The 17200-nt window shown below is 43.3% G+C and overlaps 1 protein-coding gene across 5 annotated transcripts in view; it reads right to left on the reverse strand.

The window, feature by feature from the left end:
• Positions 1-873: 873 nt before the first annotated feature.
• The window catches only part of LOC147021931 (progranulin-like), a 52187-nt gene continuing 35860 nt past the window's right edge, over positions 874-17200 (reverse strand). For all 5 annotated transcript variants that reach the window (XM_085892369.1, XM_085892372.1, XM_085892368.1 and 2 more), the window contains 3 exons: positions 10253-10348; positions 7942-8157; positions 874-1582 (listed from right to left, as the gene is read on the reverse strand). In XM_085892369.1, the coding sequence (XP_085748495.1) occupies positions 1430-1582; positions 7942-8157; positions 10253-10348 (465 nt within the window). In that variant the 3' untranslated portion in view covers positions 874-1429. The remainder of the gene's footprint in view (positions 1583-7941; positions 8158-10252; positions 10349-17200) is intronic.

The raw sequence follows: 17200 nt of genomic DNA on the forward strand, positions 1-17200 counted from the left end.
CACGCATGGGGTAATGGGAATGCACACCCACAATCATATTTGAAGTACGAGGCGGACCAATGTGGTTGTGCGGTGAAACATATCCCATCCACATGTCTCCCCATTGTGTGCATGGTACAAGCATATTCAGGAGACAATACCTTCAAAAATCAGAACAAGCTATTATGGTGCTCATTGAAAACCAAACAGAGAAATAATTATTTCCAAAGTCCTAATCTCGCAAAGAATGTCTTTTTCTCTTGAGTGTAACATTTGAACCTTTTGGTGGTTCGTCCTGACAAGGTGGTTGCACCAATAATAATTATTTTTCTTCTTTTTTTTTTTTGATGGACACAATTATCCCCATGTTCTTGCGGGGTTGGCCAGGGGAAACTTGTCCCAAGTCTTTAATGAACTGCTCGGCCATGGTGCCGGTGATAACTCTCCTCCTCTTCGCACTGACAATAAAAAAATAAATAAATAAATAAATAAAAAAACCCGACATTCCGATAACCATGTTGCACCAAGAACGTAAAGACCAAATGGCTGACGAAAGGTCGCGTGCAATCGGTGTTAGTTTGCTGTGTGCAACTAAAGTACACACTGTATGATGAAACCCACATTTATGCACAAGAAGAGCGATTTATGACAAAAAGAAAAAAAAAAAAAATGTGCAAAACAAGTTTTTGTGTCAAAAACGCTTCTTTTCAGTAAATATCCCTGTTTTTGTACGAATACGGTTCCGAGTGTAATGTGTTGCTTTTCTGGACGATTTCCAACGACACAAACATTGTTTCATGAAATAATAGGGAGTGAATTGTCGCATAAAACTTTCGGATCACACACACAGGTAGACTTTTTGCTTTGTACAAAGGTGGTCAAGTTTGGAGACAATTTTGTTCAGACTGATTTATTTTCCATATCTGGTAAACATTCTTCACATTCCCCATGATAAATCGACTGCTCAAACATTTCCATCGGACTGTAACCCTGTTTTGAACGCATATCATGATAACTCAGGAATTTGGAATTTAAGCTGATGCTATTTTAGATGTACAAAAATCATTAGGACAGAAATAAGCAGTTTTTTTTTTTTAATGGACTAAACAAATTCCACATGTTTACTGGAATTTACACGAGATTAATCAAAAATAGATTCAAATCACGCGATATGGCTGAATGTTCTTTAATTAGTTGCGGAGGTGAGAGAAAATAAAATTTCAACACTAGAAAATAAATCAACCAAAAACCAAATTCCCAAAGTTGGAAGTAAAGGATTAAAAGAAGCTTTCGTTAAACTCGTACTTGCTTGAAATGCTACATCTCTAATAAAAACAGCAGTGCAGCATTTTACAGGTGTCTTGGATAAAAAATCATTGCAAAGTTAACTGCTCATTGGCTCTCGGATTTAAACAAATTGTGAAATTGTCAAAGGGAGTCACAAAGCGAATCACAGCAGGTCCACGTGAGGAATTTCATAGATATCCACCGGTACCTTCTCAGCCCAGGGAACACGAGCCTTATGCTTGGAGCAAGTGCGCATGGTCTGGTCACAGACAAAGCCTTTGGGACAGCAATGCAGTTTGTCTCGACAGCAAACAGCCTGAGACGTGGGCAATAGCACAAAGCGAGAGATTTCAAACATTGCAGCTTCGATTTAGAATAATTCCTACCATTTAGACATGACGTTTGTTGACCATTTAAAGGGCTCAACGATTATAAAAATGTAATACAAATTGAACGCAACTGTCGAAGCACAACATTCTGGAGTTTGGCATCCAGTTCCAGGCAATGGTGGACATTTTGGCTGAGCATTTCTAGATATATGCCTGGTGTTGGCTCAATGGTTAGGATGGTGGGCTTGGGATCCTCTGATGCTGAGTTCAAACCCCACTCGGCTGTTGAATTAATACCAGGTGGGGTTGACTGCCTGTCATCATTTCCGAGGTTGGCAAAATGAGTGCCAGCATGCTGGTATACTGTGTCGGAGTGGCGACCGGTCCAGGATTGTGTTCGATGGCCAAGGAGTCTGCTTTGGCAGCACCAACGCTCTGCACGGAGTATGGTCCCGATGGATGGATGGATAGATTTCTTGATATCGTACTTTTGCTTAATCTTCAAAATTGGTGACAGTGGTGGGATCTATCACAGGAGAACCTGCAGACTTAATTGCAGGACAATGGACAGATATACGTTTCAAGCCCAATATGATCCTAGGTTAATTTACAAAAGGATGGAATGGAACTAAAATTGCCATCTGGTGTGGTGCTGCATTGTAAATGTACAATCCTTTGGGTGAACGCGAAGGATAGCTGAGAGCAGGGGTCAGCAACCCGTGGCTCGTAAATCATATCTGGCTCTTCTACGATCCCAGTGTGGCTCACAGAACCTCAAAGTTTATTGGTGCAAATGCTCATGTCAGAATCAAATAAACAGGACAAACACTGAATTCAAAATATTACGATATCCGTTTATAAAACATATTTACAAAGGACCACGTGTTGTAGTTTTGTGCTATACATTCATTTACTTTAGATCCACCTGCTGTCCCACTCGCTCATCTTATTGCTGTTGTTTATTGTCCCAGGCCTGTCCCAACGCCGAATCTCCATCCTGTCCTGCATGAACAGGTTGGTGGCACGGAGATAGATTTTATTGTTGCTTGTATTCCTGATTCTGTAGCTTCATTGAGTCTTGATTGGTCAAGATGCCTTTGAATTCGTCCATCTGTGTAAGGAATTGAAATAGTTACCCTTGCCAGAGGAGAGGGTATTGCGTTTGGGGCCATTTGCCTGTTTGTTTGTCTGCACAGAACTTTAGTGTTTTTATCTGCAACCACTTGTTGGATTGAGATGAAATTTTCACCATAGAAGAGTAGCATCTGAAAACCAAATCCTGTCCAGGTTCCTCCTGATGACTTCATCGTTGCTTTTTGCTTGTTTGGGTTCCTTCTGATTCCTCCAATACAAGACTGTACCTATTTGGTCTCACATTTAATTTGAATTGAATTAATTTTAATCCCATTCTATATTCAATTAAATGATTGTAAAAAAAAACGTTATGGGTCAGGGTCAAATGTCCGATCAAAGCGGGGTTGCATCAAAGCGTGACCTCTTGGTAATTGGTCATCACTTCTTCCAGTTATTGCGTGACCTTATTTCCTCATTAATTAAATTACCTTATTAATTGCCTTGTACTGTTGGACCCCACTATTCACAGACCTTGCATATTTGTGTGTCATAAAGTGTGACCTGCTTCGACATTCACATTTGTTTTTTTTCAATATATATATATATATATATATATATATATATATATATATATATATATATATATATATATATATATATATATATATATATATATATATATATATATATTTTTTTTTTACACTTTTCAGGACAAGTCTCTTATATATCTACCTGGAAAATTAGAAATCAGCCAACATCACAATATTACATTAAAAAGGTGCACAAACAGATCCCCTCGAGTATAGCCCCATGAGCTTACTGTATTTAATTGAATCATCAGTTAGGTCATGGAATTCATTTTCACAGTTGACATAAAAATCATTCCATTTCTCCAACAGCCTCATCTAAAATCATCAATTCGGATTCAGACCTGGCCACTCTTCCGTGGACATGCCCTCAATATGGTGGAAGCCCTCAATATCAGACATGAGATCAGGGCACTCTCTCTAGACATACAGTATCTCGAGCTTTTGATACAGTCTGTCATCCCGCCTTGCTCTCCATACTGTCTGCTTATGGAATCCAAGGCCAACTCCACTCTTGGATTACTGACTTCCTCCCCTCTGGAAGACAATGTGTGGCTCTCAAAAGAACCCTTTCATCTACCCTCCCTGTCCCAAGGCAGTGTTTTCGACCCCATATTATTCCTAATTTTCATCAATGATCTCACTGACTCTCTGGAAAATCCACTTTATCTCTTTGCTGGTGACTCCACTCTCTACCGTGACATCTCTCATCCTTCTCACAAAAAGGCAGCAGCAGCCTCTTCCCTCTCCTCAGACCTTGACAAAATCACAATTTTGCTTATGTATCCATATTGACCACCCTTTGGGTTCTCCCTTACCCCTCATCGTTGCCTGCATTATCCCTTGTTCGTCCGTCTCTGTCTACTTTCTCCCTCTGCCATGCTGTTGGTGTTTACACTTTCTCCTGCCGTTCCCTTTGTTATGTGTAACCGCTCTTCCACATTGCCCAGACCGTGTTAAAACAAAACAAAACAACAATGCCCTGACATTTGCGGACCCCGATATTCACAGCATATTTACCTCCGCCACCGAAGGTGAAGGAGGTTATGTTTTCACCCCTTTCTGTCTGTTTGTCTGCTTGTGTACAGGATATCTCAAAAAGTTGTGGGCGGATCCGGATGAAATTTTGTGGACAGGTTTGGGATGCAACAAGGACGAACCGATTATATTTTGATGAAGATCCGAATCCGGATCTGGATACGAGATTTAATTTTTAAACTGATTCTTCATCATTGAGAGATCGGGCCAAAAACGAGATAGTACTGTGTGTAGCATGATATTTCAAAAATGTATTGGGCCCGATATGTTCTCGTGGATCAGGCATTACGTGGCGGAGGTATGTGCTCTACAGAGTGCCCTTCTAGTTCAGGAGTGTATCCCTCGTGAATAGTGGGATCCGACAGTACTTGCATGCTCGATCGGGATGAGATTTCCCACATTTTGCCAAATTCAGAGACAAAGTACTGTTAAACTGCAAGTTCGTGTTAAGATTCATGTTCCGATTCGTGTCCGACAGTATTCAAAATGTGACTTCAATTGAAATCAAGTAGTTCATTGATCATAGACTGATGTCTGTCGACCGCTGACAGACAGAGTGAATGAACTGCTTAACCCCACTTTGCACTTCACGTGCGTACTAAATGTAATTAGTTTACAAATGTTCGGTAACCACAAACAGTAGACTCTGGATAATAAGCGTATAGTATGCACTCATTTTTAGATTTAGTAGAGCACATATGCGATTATATTTGCACCAATTTTCCTTGAGCACGTATCTCTTTAAACTCCGCAACAAGTTTGTTGTCCCTGTCTGGGTAAAAGGCTCGTCTTTTCATTGTCCCTGTCCGGGTGAGAGGCTCGTCTTCCGCTGCCTATCTTTTAAGCTTTCGCACTACGAACAATTATTTCCTCATTCTTCACTGTACACATCAAAGTACTTGTGTCAAGTCTGAATTTCTTACACATCTGGTACCGGTTCTTAAGGCCGCCGTCACACCTTGACGTTTTAGCCAGCGTATGGCAAGGTATCAAAATGTATGTAAAACGCTGGTGTACGCTGAACTATTGAAGTTTTTTTTCCAGTTTTGGACGTATTCATAACGAGTTGGACGTATGCATAACGTATTAGTAACGTACACAGAACGTTTCAATCACATATAGATAACTTATACCAACGAATGCTGAGCGTGTTGTCGGCGTTCACAACCTATGCCCAACGATAGTCTAACTTATGCATAGCGCGGCAGCGTATCGCCGACGATCACGTGGCGTAGCCTATTAAAAGGCGGCGGCTCGACGATTCAAATAATAACCGCACTAGACATCGAAGTGTCAAGCCGCTGTCACACCTTGACGTTTTAGCCAGCGTATGCCGACGTATGAAAAATTTGCCCAATACGCTGGCACAAGTCAAATACGTTATGGGTAAGTTTTGTATACGTTAAGTGCACGCCGAAGCACGCTGGCATACGTTGTAGTACGCAGAGTACGTCGACAAATTTTCAGCATGTTGAAAATTTTTCGACGTATGCCAGCGTATGACACGTTCCACATACGCTGGCCATAAGTTGTAGGCACGTTACGCGATCGTTGACACACGTCGACACACGTTACTTGTAAGTTACTCATAAGTCGAAACACGTCGAGGTGATGTTTAGCGTACCTGAAACTCATTTCTAACCTATGAGTAACATATCTCCAATGCATATTGACGTATGTAGACGTATTTGACATCTTCCGGATGACCACAGAACGTGTTACTAACTTTCAGCTACCGTATAATGGCGTATTGGCAGCGTTTAGTGGAATTGGTATATAAAAATGGGGTTCACAGGAGGAACCCGTCAGTGTTCTAGACTCCATGGTTTTTTATTTTATTTTATTTTTTCTCCGGTATGACGGTGATGTTGACACTTCGATTTCTAGTGCAGTTATGATTTAAATCATTGAGCGGCAGCCTATTAATTACATTATATTATAACCGCACTAGAAATCGAAGTGTCAACATCACCGTCATACCGAAGAAGAAAAAACAAACAAAAAAAAAAAACCATGGAGTCTGGAACACTGACGTGAAACATTACCTCGACGCGTTTCGACTTATGAGCAACTTACAAGTAACATGTGTCGACGTGTGTGAACAATCACATAACGTGCCTACAACTTATGGCCAGCGTATGCGGAACGTGTGAGTCATACGCTGGCATACGTCGAAAAATTTCAAGCATGTTAAAATTTGTCGACAGCTCAGCGTACTACGACGTATACCAAACTTACCCATAACGTATTCGACGTGTGCCAGCGTTTTAGACAAATTTTTCATACGTCGGCATATGCTGGCTAAATCGTCAAGGTGTGACAGGGCCTTTACAATCGTTGCAAACCGTGATAATCTCAATCTTCTTTTCATGGGTGTATGATCGACGCTTCACTGGCATGTCCGTTTTGATCCTGATGAAAAATGTTGTGTTACGACCCCTTTGTCAAAAAAAAAAGAAGTTGTTTTGAATGTACAACTCTTGTAAGTACCGGTAACAGATGTGTAAGAAATTAGGACTTAAAGTTTATGTGCCAATAAAACACGAAATAATGTACTGTTTGAGTTGATAATATTTTCAATTTTCAAAGCCTTGCGATGACGTTTTTATATGCGCTTATTTTTCATGGATAAATCAAATAGGGAGGCCCGTGTGCACTTCTTCGCTCACTTGGAACGTAGTTCTGGGGAGCTTATGGGATGTCGCTTCGTCCGTCCGTCAGTCCATCTGTCTGTCTACAAATCCTTGCAACTTCTTCTCTGAAACTACACATACGATTTCGATGAAACTTTACCGCAACGTTCATCACCGTCTATGTACCAAAGTTTGTTCATGGCATGAAAAAAAAAATAATAAAAAAATAAAAATTGGGCCCGAATAGGGTCTACGGAGGTTGTCCCCCAAAATATGTATTTGCTCTTTTTTCCAAAACGACACCCAATTCTGATGAAACATGACCACAACCTTCATCACTCGAGATGTACCAAAGTTTGTTCACGGCATTACAAACAAAAAAAAAATTAAAAAAAAAAAATCCATCGGTATTTACTTTCTTCTCCGTTACATATTATGTGGGTCACCCATGCCTACCAGTCAGTGGTTCCCTGGTTATCTTATCCAGCAGCTACCAGGTAAGCGCCCAGGGGTATTACCCCTATTTTTTTCCCCCCCATAGGCTTATTATCCAGATTCTACTGCATGTCACATGACCCATGCAAAGGTGTATCAATAACCTCATGTCAATTTATGAATCACCTCATTCCCTTCACATGGGCTTTCCATTCAAACAACAATATCCAAAACCTTTGGGGAGCACAAGCACTGGGCTCAACAAGGTGAATATATTGATTTTTGAAATACTGTCCTGTACTTGCTTTTCCAAAATGCAAGTTTTGAGTATAAAGAAAATAAAATATTTGTTGCATGAGGCTCTCTTAGTGGAAGAACTTTGCCCTCGTAAGCATCCCGAATAGTGACACTTTGTGACATCAGGAACCATTTCCCTCAAGTTTAAAAAAAAAAAATAAATCTTAAACATTCGACTGGTTGACACCTACACCGCAAATTGCTATCAGCAAATCACACATATGTTATACATGGAGTAATAATAAAAGCAATATCAGTTTCAAAAGTAAAAATCATTTTCACCTCTGGAAATGGACAACAACCCCATCGCCCTGATGCAGTTTTGCAGCAAGTGAAGTTTGTACGACAGGAAAAGCTGCCATTACATGGAACATTCCACACAGTGCTCGCCCCAGGGGACAACGAAAGCAGCTTCAAGTCCCTGTCACAGGTCTTGGTTACTAGATTACAACTGGAACCAGAGGGGCAGCAGGATTGCTGGTCAGCACAACACACCGCCTGCAGGCACGGACATCCCCATGGCCAGAAGTGGTCACTCCTCACAAGGTCCATCAAGGTTAGAGTCATAACAAATGCAACTGCTCAAGGAAGTTCTTGGAATGTTCAAATGCCATCTTGACAAAAAATAAAAAGGAGAAAAAAAAAACTTACAATACGTGGTAATAATTTAAGGCTACATGCTGTATAAAGCTGTTGTTACAAAACTAAATGGTAAAAACAAAGCAAGCCATCGGGCTATGCCAACCTGGTGGCTTTTTTGAACTGGAGGACGTGAACCACCACCTGGAGAGTGTTTATCGAAACCTAAAGTTCATAACCATCACAATAGAGGGACTGCAGCATCAGAACAATTAGCTTCAAACAAAGGCCTGAAAAGGTGGTGATATAAATGAATGCATAAAGAAACCCAATGTGCTGCAAAGGTAAAAACATCCTGGATCGCAATACCAACAAGAGCTCAAGCGAGCACAATATACGCCCGAACAAGAAGGTATATACAGAATTGTGCTACTACATCGAAAACAGCATCCTGGTTGCCATGGCAACCACTTTAGATGACAAACGTATGCCGCGACACACCGTCTCCACAGTCTGTACCTATGTACCAAATATAGTGTAGTAGATAGTTGAAAAATTGTGCAAATTATGATACAAGCATCAAATTTGGCATTTCTGTTCTGCAGGGCTTTCTGATCAAATCTGCCCGATTGGCCATTTGCAAATCCAAATTTTGAAAAATAAAAATAAAAATAAAAACTTCGAAAAAATTTGAAGTCACAGCTGGCTGAAATTCTTGAAGCGCAAGTGAACATCCCAGAAAGAGAACCAAGGGGAGATGCAGTCATCATTGATGGCTCAGCACTTATCAATGTCCTACCTCCGCGCACGTCAAAGATATTTGATGACTATGCTAAAGAAGACATCATCCCAAAGGTGGAATCCTATGGTGCCAGGTACGAGAGGGCGGACGTAGTGTTTGATGTGTACAAGAAGTCAAGTCTGAAGTCCGAGGCAAGGTCGAAAAGGGGGCAATGAATCAGAAGAAGAGTGACAGGAACCAGTAAGACCCCAAGTAACTGGAGAAGCTTTCTTCGAGATGACAGAAACAAGACAGCTGTTTCACTTCCTTGCAGAAAAGATGTGTGAAGCACAGATGACAAGCAGTCATTGTCACAAAAGGAGAAGATGCCATTAGCAACACAAGGAAGTCACTGGATGCTGTGTCTCCATGTTGTCATGAAGAAGCTGACACTCGAATATTTGTACACGCCAGGGATGCAACGACGGATGGTAGCAAGTCCATTATCATTAAGGCTAACAACACGGACGTACTAGTCATAGCAATATCTGTACTGCCATCCTTACAGGAACTAGGTCTTGAGAACATGTGGATTGCCTTTGGCCAAGGAGCCAAGGTGCGATGGATTCCAGTCCATGTGGTAGTTTCTGCAATAGGGCCTGAGAAAGGTAGAGGGATCCCATACTTCCATGCGTTCACTGGATGTGACGTCGTGTCTGCCTTCCGTGGTAAAGGGAAGAAAACTGCATGGCAGACTTGGAACGTCTTTGATGATGTTTCTGAAACATTCACCAATCTCAGCCAGCATCAAACATTGATTCATGATCTTGACTTTTTTGAAGTTTTTTTTTTTTTCTTCAAATTTTTCAAAATTTGTATTTTCAAATGGCCAATCAGGCAGATTTGATTAGAATCCCCTGGAGAACAAATGTACCAAATTTGATGCTTGTATCATCATTTGCACGATTCCTCTCAAAAATTGCTGTTATCTGCCCCACTAATATGAAACATCAAAGTTGAAAACTTTGGGAGTTGGAATGCGGACAGGAACAGACAGACAGACAGACGGACGGACGGACGACCGGTATCACATAATACGCCTCGATATATATATATATATATATATATATATATATATATATATATATATATATATATATATATATATATATATATATATAAATATATCGGGCGTATAAAAAGAACTGTCATGTAGCTACACACCCACCAAGCATGTGCAACTTTGCATGCATGCGTGCATGTAAGTTGTGAATTTTGGACGGATGCACTCACGTTTGGCAGGAGGCAGCAAAGGCAATCACCTTGAGGGTCCTGACAAGATGTGCCACCATGCGAGCAATTGCAGCTCGTCTCGTTGACCCGAGATTTCTGGAAGAGTTTAGCACACAACAGCATAACCAAGTGGAAGAGCAGGACGCAAGACAAGCTGCGCCATAACAACATGGAAAGCAAACTGTCCACCTCTGTCTACCTCTAACACTATAAATTATTATACGAGTGTAAAAGGCTGTCAAAAATGACAGACTGGAGAAATGGCAACGAAATATTAAAGGAGACTGGAAGATATGATATTTCATAGCAAGAAGCGTCATTTTAAATCACTACGTGTTCAAATGTTACCCTAATTTATTTATCTTCTGGAACGTTCGTTTCGATGGCACAGCCTCGTGAGCGTGACAAAGTCTGAAGCCTCGGCCTACAAACGTCAATGTACACTCGCTTTACTCTGCACGCGTTACAGATCATGTGCAGCGAATTTCACCTCGCTATTGCCTTGTAATTATTATTTCAGAAAGCGTTCTGTACACCACCCATTTAGCCCGGTTGCAAGTCACCATCTACATTTCCAAAAGAAGAGATGCAAGTAATCATTTATGAAAAAAGTTTTTCGAGTTTTTTTTATCCTCAAAAATAGACCGAAGCGAACCCACAGTCTAAAGATTGTCCTTTAAAACCCTACTCAAATCATCCTTATAGAGGGAGACAGAAAAATACACACTGTTTGAAATATACATTATGCACACAATGCCTATAGAAAGTCTACACCCCCTTTTCAAAATTTTCACCTTTTGTTGCCTTCCAGCCTGGAATTAAATTCCATTGAATCAGACTTTTTCCACATCGTATCCCACAACTTCCAAGTGAAAAACAAATTGGACAAATTGCAGAAAATTAATTCAAAATACAAAACTAGAATATTGTTACGAATCTCCGCGCCCGCCGGCGTGCGGACAGCCGCTTTAGCCAATGGCGGCCGTCTCGCCCACCGAACGGACAATTCAGTCGCGACTTTCCGGAACAACACCGAAAACCAGTCACGGGTGTGCTCCAAGCACACCACAACCTTGTCCGCACTCTACCCGCGCGCTACAGGGTCCGATCGCCAAATAATCGATTTACCTAATTATTCGCGCGGGTAGATTACCGAGAGATTGTACCTCAGCGAGGCCTGCTTGGACACGAGCCGCTTAAGCAGCTCGCTCCATTTGGGATAACCGAGCGGGGTATTATCACGAGGCATCGCTGGACCCGATTCTATTATCGGCTATCAAAAAGCCCACGATTATTCCAAAATGCAATACGGCAGCTCAATTAAGGGAAAATGACACGACAAACAGGTTACATTTAAACAAGCACATTAATTTTTTTACACGTATACAATCAAGCAATGAATTGGTGGGAAGGGACAAGACGCGAGCAAGACAAAGCACGACAACCGTCTATTATTTATTATTCACAAGTACTTAACAACAGTTATACTTAACGGGACACGGCGCCACAACTTTCACACAAATAAACAAGGAAAGACCCCCTCAAAGACAAGGGGGTCAGACTGGACCCGTAGGCCTTTATAACGTGGAGCTTGGCGGACCGAAAGAGTTCCACGAGACCGTTGCAGGTTACCTCCACCCTCGTGGTGCCTCGATGGGGCGACCCGCGACGTCCCGTCCCCACGGCAGTTAGCGTAGCCGCGGGTGAGCCCAGGCCTTGCCAAGCGGCCGGGTGATTCGGGCCTCAGCCGGCGACGCGTTGAGAGGAACGAACGGGTCTTGATGCTCTTCCAAAGTTGATCTTTGTAAGAACCCATCCATCCCTCAGCGATGCTCGAACTGTGCCGAAGCCCGATCACCTCAGACCGTTTGACGCTGGCTGGCGAGCTCTCTCCGGCTCTCTCCACACGAATGCGCACGTCTGCGCAGCACAGCAGGTTTGGCCACGCTCCCAGCTCACGTGTCCTCCGCTCTCCTGGACTTCTCCCCCGACTGTGTTCTCCATACCAGGCTTCAGGCTCCCACTCGGCTCCAGACTTCTCCAGACTGACTCTCCACCGACTCCAGACTGCGAACTGGCACTCTGCTCGGCCTTTTATAGGGCTCAAGAGACGAGATCTGACCTCCGCTCTCCGACCTTCGACCCCCACAAGCCCCACCCCTTTCTCTCTTTTGATCCGAATTCCGAGGCGAAGCTTCCACAGAGCGGACATGCGCGAGATCACCAAACTTGCGCGGAGAGCGGACCCCCGTGTGTGCCTGCAGCGATGCCGTTCGATGCGGACTCGCCGCGGCTGGTGCAAAGATGGCGTCGCTTCGGGGATGAAGGTGAGGCAATGTTATTCGGGTTGGTCTATTGGGGGAGATGCTGTTTAGGAGATGGTGGGGAGATGTCGTTGTTATGAAGGCGGTGTGGAGAGGGTGTTGGTGGTTGATGTGGTGGTTGGTGGGTGGCATGGAGAAGGTGGTTGGTGGTTGGCGTGGTGGTTGGTGGGTGGCATTGTGGTTGGTCCAAAATAACGATAACGAAAGAAAAACGGCTAACTGAAGATCACAGCCCGGGTGACACGAATAATTCCGATTAAACAACGGTGAGGAAATCTATCTGAACACAAACTTATCGGCATAACTGATCTAAGGACCTATATGGTGCTCTGCAAATTTCCACAGCCGTAACAATATCTTGGTTGGATAAGTGTCCACCCCCTTGAGTTAATACTTGGTGGAAGCACCTTTGACAACAATTACAGCTGTGAGTCTGCTGTGATAGGTCTCCACCAACTTTGCACACCTTGATTAGGCAATATTTTCCCATTCTTGTCGTTGTCAGGTCATCGTCATGCTGGAAGGTGAACTTCCGTCCAAGTTTCAGCTTTCTTGCAGAGGTCAGCATGTTTTCATCTAGGATTTTGCTCCATCCATTTTCCCTTCTATCCTGACAAGTGCCCCAGTCCCTGCTGATGAGAAACATCCCCAGAACATGATGCTGCCACCACCATGCTTCACAGTAGGGATGGTGTTCTTTGGGTGATGCGCTGTGTTGGGTTTGCACCAAACGTAACGTTTTGCATTAAGGGAAAAAAAAAGTTCCTTCATCGTTTCATCAGATCAAAAACTTTTTGCCACATGACTTCAGAATCTCCAGAGAGGTTTTTTTGCTTACCTCAAACGGGACAAGGTGGGCTTTTTTGAGTAATGGCTTCCTTCTTGCCACCCTCCCGTACAGGTCAGACTTGTGGAGTGCTTGGGATATTGTTGTGACATGCACACAGTGATCAGTCTTTGCCATAAAGGCCTGTAGCTCTTTCAAAGTTGCCATTGGCCTCTCTGGTCAGTCTCCTTGCTTGGTCATCCAGTTGGGTGGGACGGCCTGATTTAGGCAGGGTCTTGATTGTGCCATACGCCTTCCACTTCTTAATGATTGTCTTGACTGTGCTCCAAGGGATATTGAAGGTCTTTGAAATATTTTTGTTATCCCATGATCTGTGATCTGTGCCATGTGAAAATGTGAAAATTATCCCATGATCTGTGCCTCCACAACTTTATCCCAGAGGTCTTTTGAAAGCCCCTTTGGTGTCCATGGTTGAGTCTTTGCTTTGAAATGCATTACCCAGCAGAGGAAGCCTTCAGGAACAGCTGATTGCATTCTGAAAAAAATCAGAATCAGTGAAATTTAACACAGGTGGAGGCCAATTAACTTGTGTGATTTTGAAGGTGATTGGTTACACCTGAGCTAATTTACAATTGCTATTACAAGGTGGATGGACACTTATCCAACCAAGGTATTCTAGTTTTGTATTTTGAATTAATTTTCTGAAATTTGTCCAATTTGTTTTTACACTTGGAAGTTGTGGGTTACGATGTGTAAATAAAGGTTGAAAAAGTCTGATTTAATGGAATTTAATTCCAGGCAAAATGGCAACAAAAGGTGAAATTTTTGAAAAGGGGGTGTAGACTTTCTATAGGAACTGCGGTTGACAAGACTCGGCCTTTGAGGCAAAGTGCTGATGAGCATTAAGACCTCGACACAACGTGGACAATTTTGCATCTTGCAACCAGGAATTTGCTTTAGACAACGTTAATATACTTAAGGGGGTGGGAGATGACAACCTTCCAGTGGTCCACCCTGTTAACCAATTTCATTGCATCAACAAATGCAGCACAAAGATCTTACAAACGGCCGTTTTCAGGGACAATCGTCTCACAGTATAGAGAAAACTCTTCGCATCAGCCAATTAAATGTGACTCCACATCAAGAACTGCAAAGGATCTTGATGTTGATGTTCTTCTCCTTCAAGAGACATGCTGAGGATGACTCCACTGCCTCCAAGCTCTACATATATGGTTTCAAACTTTTGGCAGCAGTGCCCCATTCAAGGTATGACATTGTAACCTACTTATGACACAACCGGACTGACTTTTATATTCTTAAAGAATCTAGAAGAAAAGTTGGGGACAACAATTACCAACACGTACAAACCAACTCAGGCAGAGCATCTCCTTCCAGCACGACCCATGACTGCTCATCCTGACATTCATGCTGGTGACTTCAACAGCCATCACGCCTCATGGGGATACATTTCAGATGATGAGGCAGGTGAACAACTGGTGGCTTGGGCCTCCGCTGATGATCACCATCTCCTGCACAATGTCAAGCAACCAGACACTTTCCATTCATGTAGGTGGAGGAAGGACCACAATCCAGACCTCGATTTTGTCTCCAGGGATGGTAATCCCCTTTTCACGCATCTCGTACGATCCTGCCACACTTTCCACACAGCAAACATCAACCACCATTAATCCACATTGGAATAAAGGTTCCCTTGATGACATCCAAATCTAAGGTGCACTGGAATTTTCAGAAAGTCAACTCATTTTCACAACAGAAGTCGAGGAGCAGATCACCAACCTCAACTCTGTCCCGAAGAACGATAGCAGCTTCTGCAAGAACTACATCCCACATGGTTTTCGCAAATGCTATACACCTTGTTAATTTGCTCAAAACTGTAACTCCTCCAACAGTATGAAGGTTCTGGGGATCCAGATGTTGCATCTGAGCTGATTGGAATCTCTGGACATGGCCAGATAACAAAGATGGCAGGAGACAGGAGAAAATTAAATAGTCTTGGAACTCTCCAAGACCATTTAATCAACTCCTCATCCATCTTTGCTTTCTTCCCCCTAACATCATGGATAACATTGACAATAGCCTTTCCTCCACCAAAGCAAGGAAAGCAGCAGGAATTGATGACATCTATGCTGAATTCTTGAAGGACTTGGGATTCCATGGATGCAATTGGTTGGCTTCTCTTTTCATCAACATCCATGCAACTGGAATCATATCATCAAGCTGGAGAGAGGCTAAAGTTATCACCATCCTCAAGCTTGATAAACCTGCTGCTAGCCCGTCTAGCTGTCGGCCCATAGCTCTGCAAGCAGGAATTTGTATGATATACAAGTTGTTTGAGCGTGTCCTTCTGGCCAGGCTCTCTCCACTGGTGGAGCCCATCCTTCCCAAGGAACAAGCTGGTTTCAGACCAGCGGAGGAGCTGTTTTGATAAAGTACTTGCACTTAACACCCACATTGAGGCTGCCTGCCAATGCACGTTCAATACAGGTGTTGCAATAATTGACTTTTTATCAGTGTATGATACGGTATGGCGACACGGTCTTCTGCTGAAAGCTGCCAGACTTTTCCAGTGCCAAGCCACAATGTGTGTCCTTTCTTCTGTGCTCAACAATTGAAGCTGTAAGATTTCACTCGGTAAGCAAACCAGCTCCATAAGGACTCTGAATGATGGTCTTCTCCAAGGGTCTGTATTATTTCAAATCCTCTTCAAAATCCAAGTAAGCTGGTTAAATTGGCTCTGCTCGATGCCTCCCCTCTCAGGACCTGAAAGCCTCCACTGCACTCCAGCGCACTTCAAGTGCTGACCACCACGGTACAGAGGCAGCAGACTGAAACTCCAGCCCACCAAAGTGGACGTCCGTAGAAGTTTGGGCCTACAAAACCATCCATTGGTTCACACGCGGACCCCTGCGAAAAACGCTGAACCAGCATCCAGATCCAGTCCATCGGATCTGTGCTATTAGCGTAGCTGGAAAGACCATCTGCCTGTAGGAGTGAAGGGCACGGTGCCCACCGAGACTGCCAGGCCGGCGGCGTCGAGCATGCCACGACCCAACAGTTAATCACACATGGCTAGGCCATTCCAGGTCAGGAACCTGAAGTTGCCAAGGAATGCCCGTCATTGATCCTAACAGGTTCCCCTGCCGTGAGCAGTGGAATGCAAGCCCCGTCAAGAAAATCTGAGGAAGGGGAGTAGGACAGGTGTCAACGGAGCACCCCAATGAGGAATCAACATGTAGCTCACCACCTTTTGGGTACCAACAAGTACGCTGTGGCTCCCCTCGGCTGGCTCATGGAGCAATACTTCATCGACTGATGCCTACGCCCAAACCCAACTAAAACTACAGTTACCGCTTTCCATCTCAGCAACTGACTGGCTAACAGCAAACTACAGGTTGCCTTTTGTGGCCAACCAGTCAAAGATGGACCATTCCCCAAGTACCTTGGAGTCACCCTTGATCACATCATGTTCCACAAACACCTAAAATGGATCACAGAAAAGATCAAGACCAGGGAAAACATCATCGGGAAACTTGTGGGCACGAGCTGGGGATGAAGTATATGCACTCTTCACATTGCTACCATTGCTCTTGTTTACTCTGCAGTGGAATAATGCTCTCCTGTTTGGACAGAGAGCAGCCACACAAAACACTTGGACACTGCACTGAAAACACTGATGTGGATAATCAGCGATACATGAAATCAACACCCATGCAGTGACTCCCAGTCTTGTTTAACATCCCACCCCCTGATGTGTATCGGGAGGCAATAATGCTGAGAGTTTGACTGCATCAAAGCCAAGCCAGAGCTTCCAATCCA

Source organism: Eptatretus burgeri, chromosome 8 (genome assembly GCF_056783735.1).
Source record: "Eptatretus burgeri isolate ZD-2024b chromosome 8, Ebu_testis_v1, whole genome shotgun sequence".
Classification (NCBI taxonomy): domain Eukaryota; kingdom Metazoa; phylum Chordata; class Myxini; order Myxiniformes; family Myxinidae; genus Eptatretus; species Eptatretus burgeri.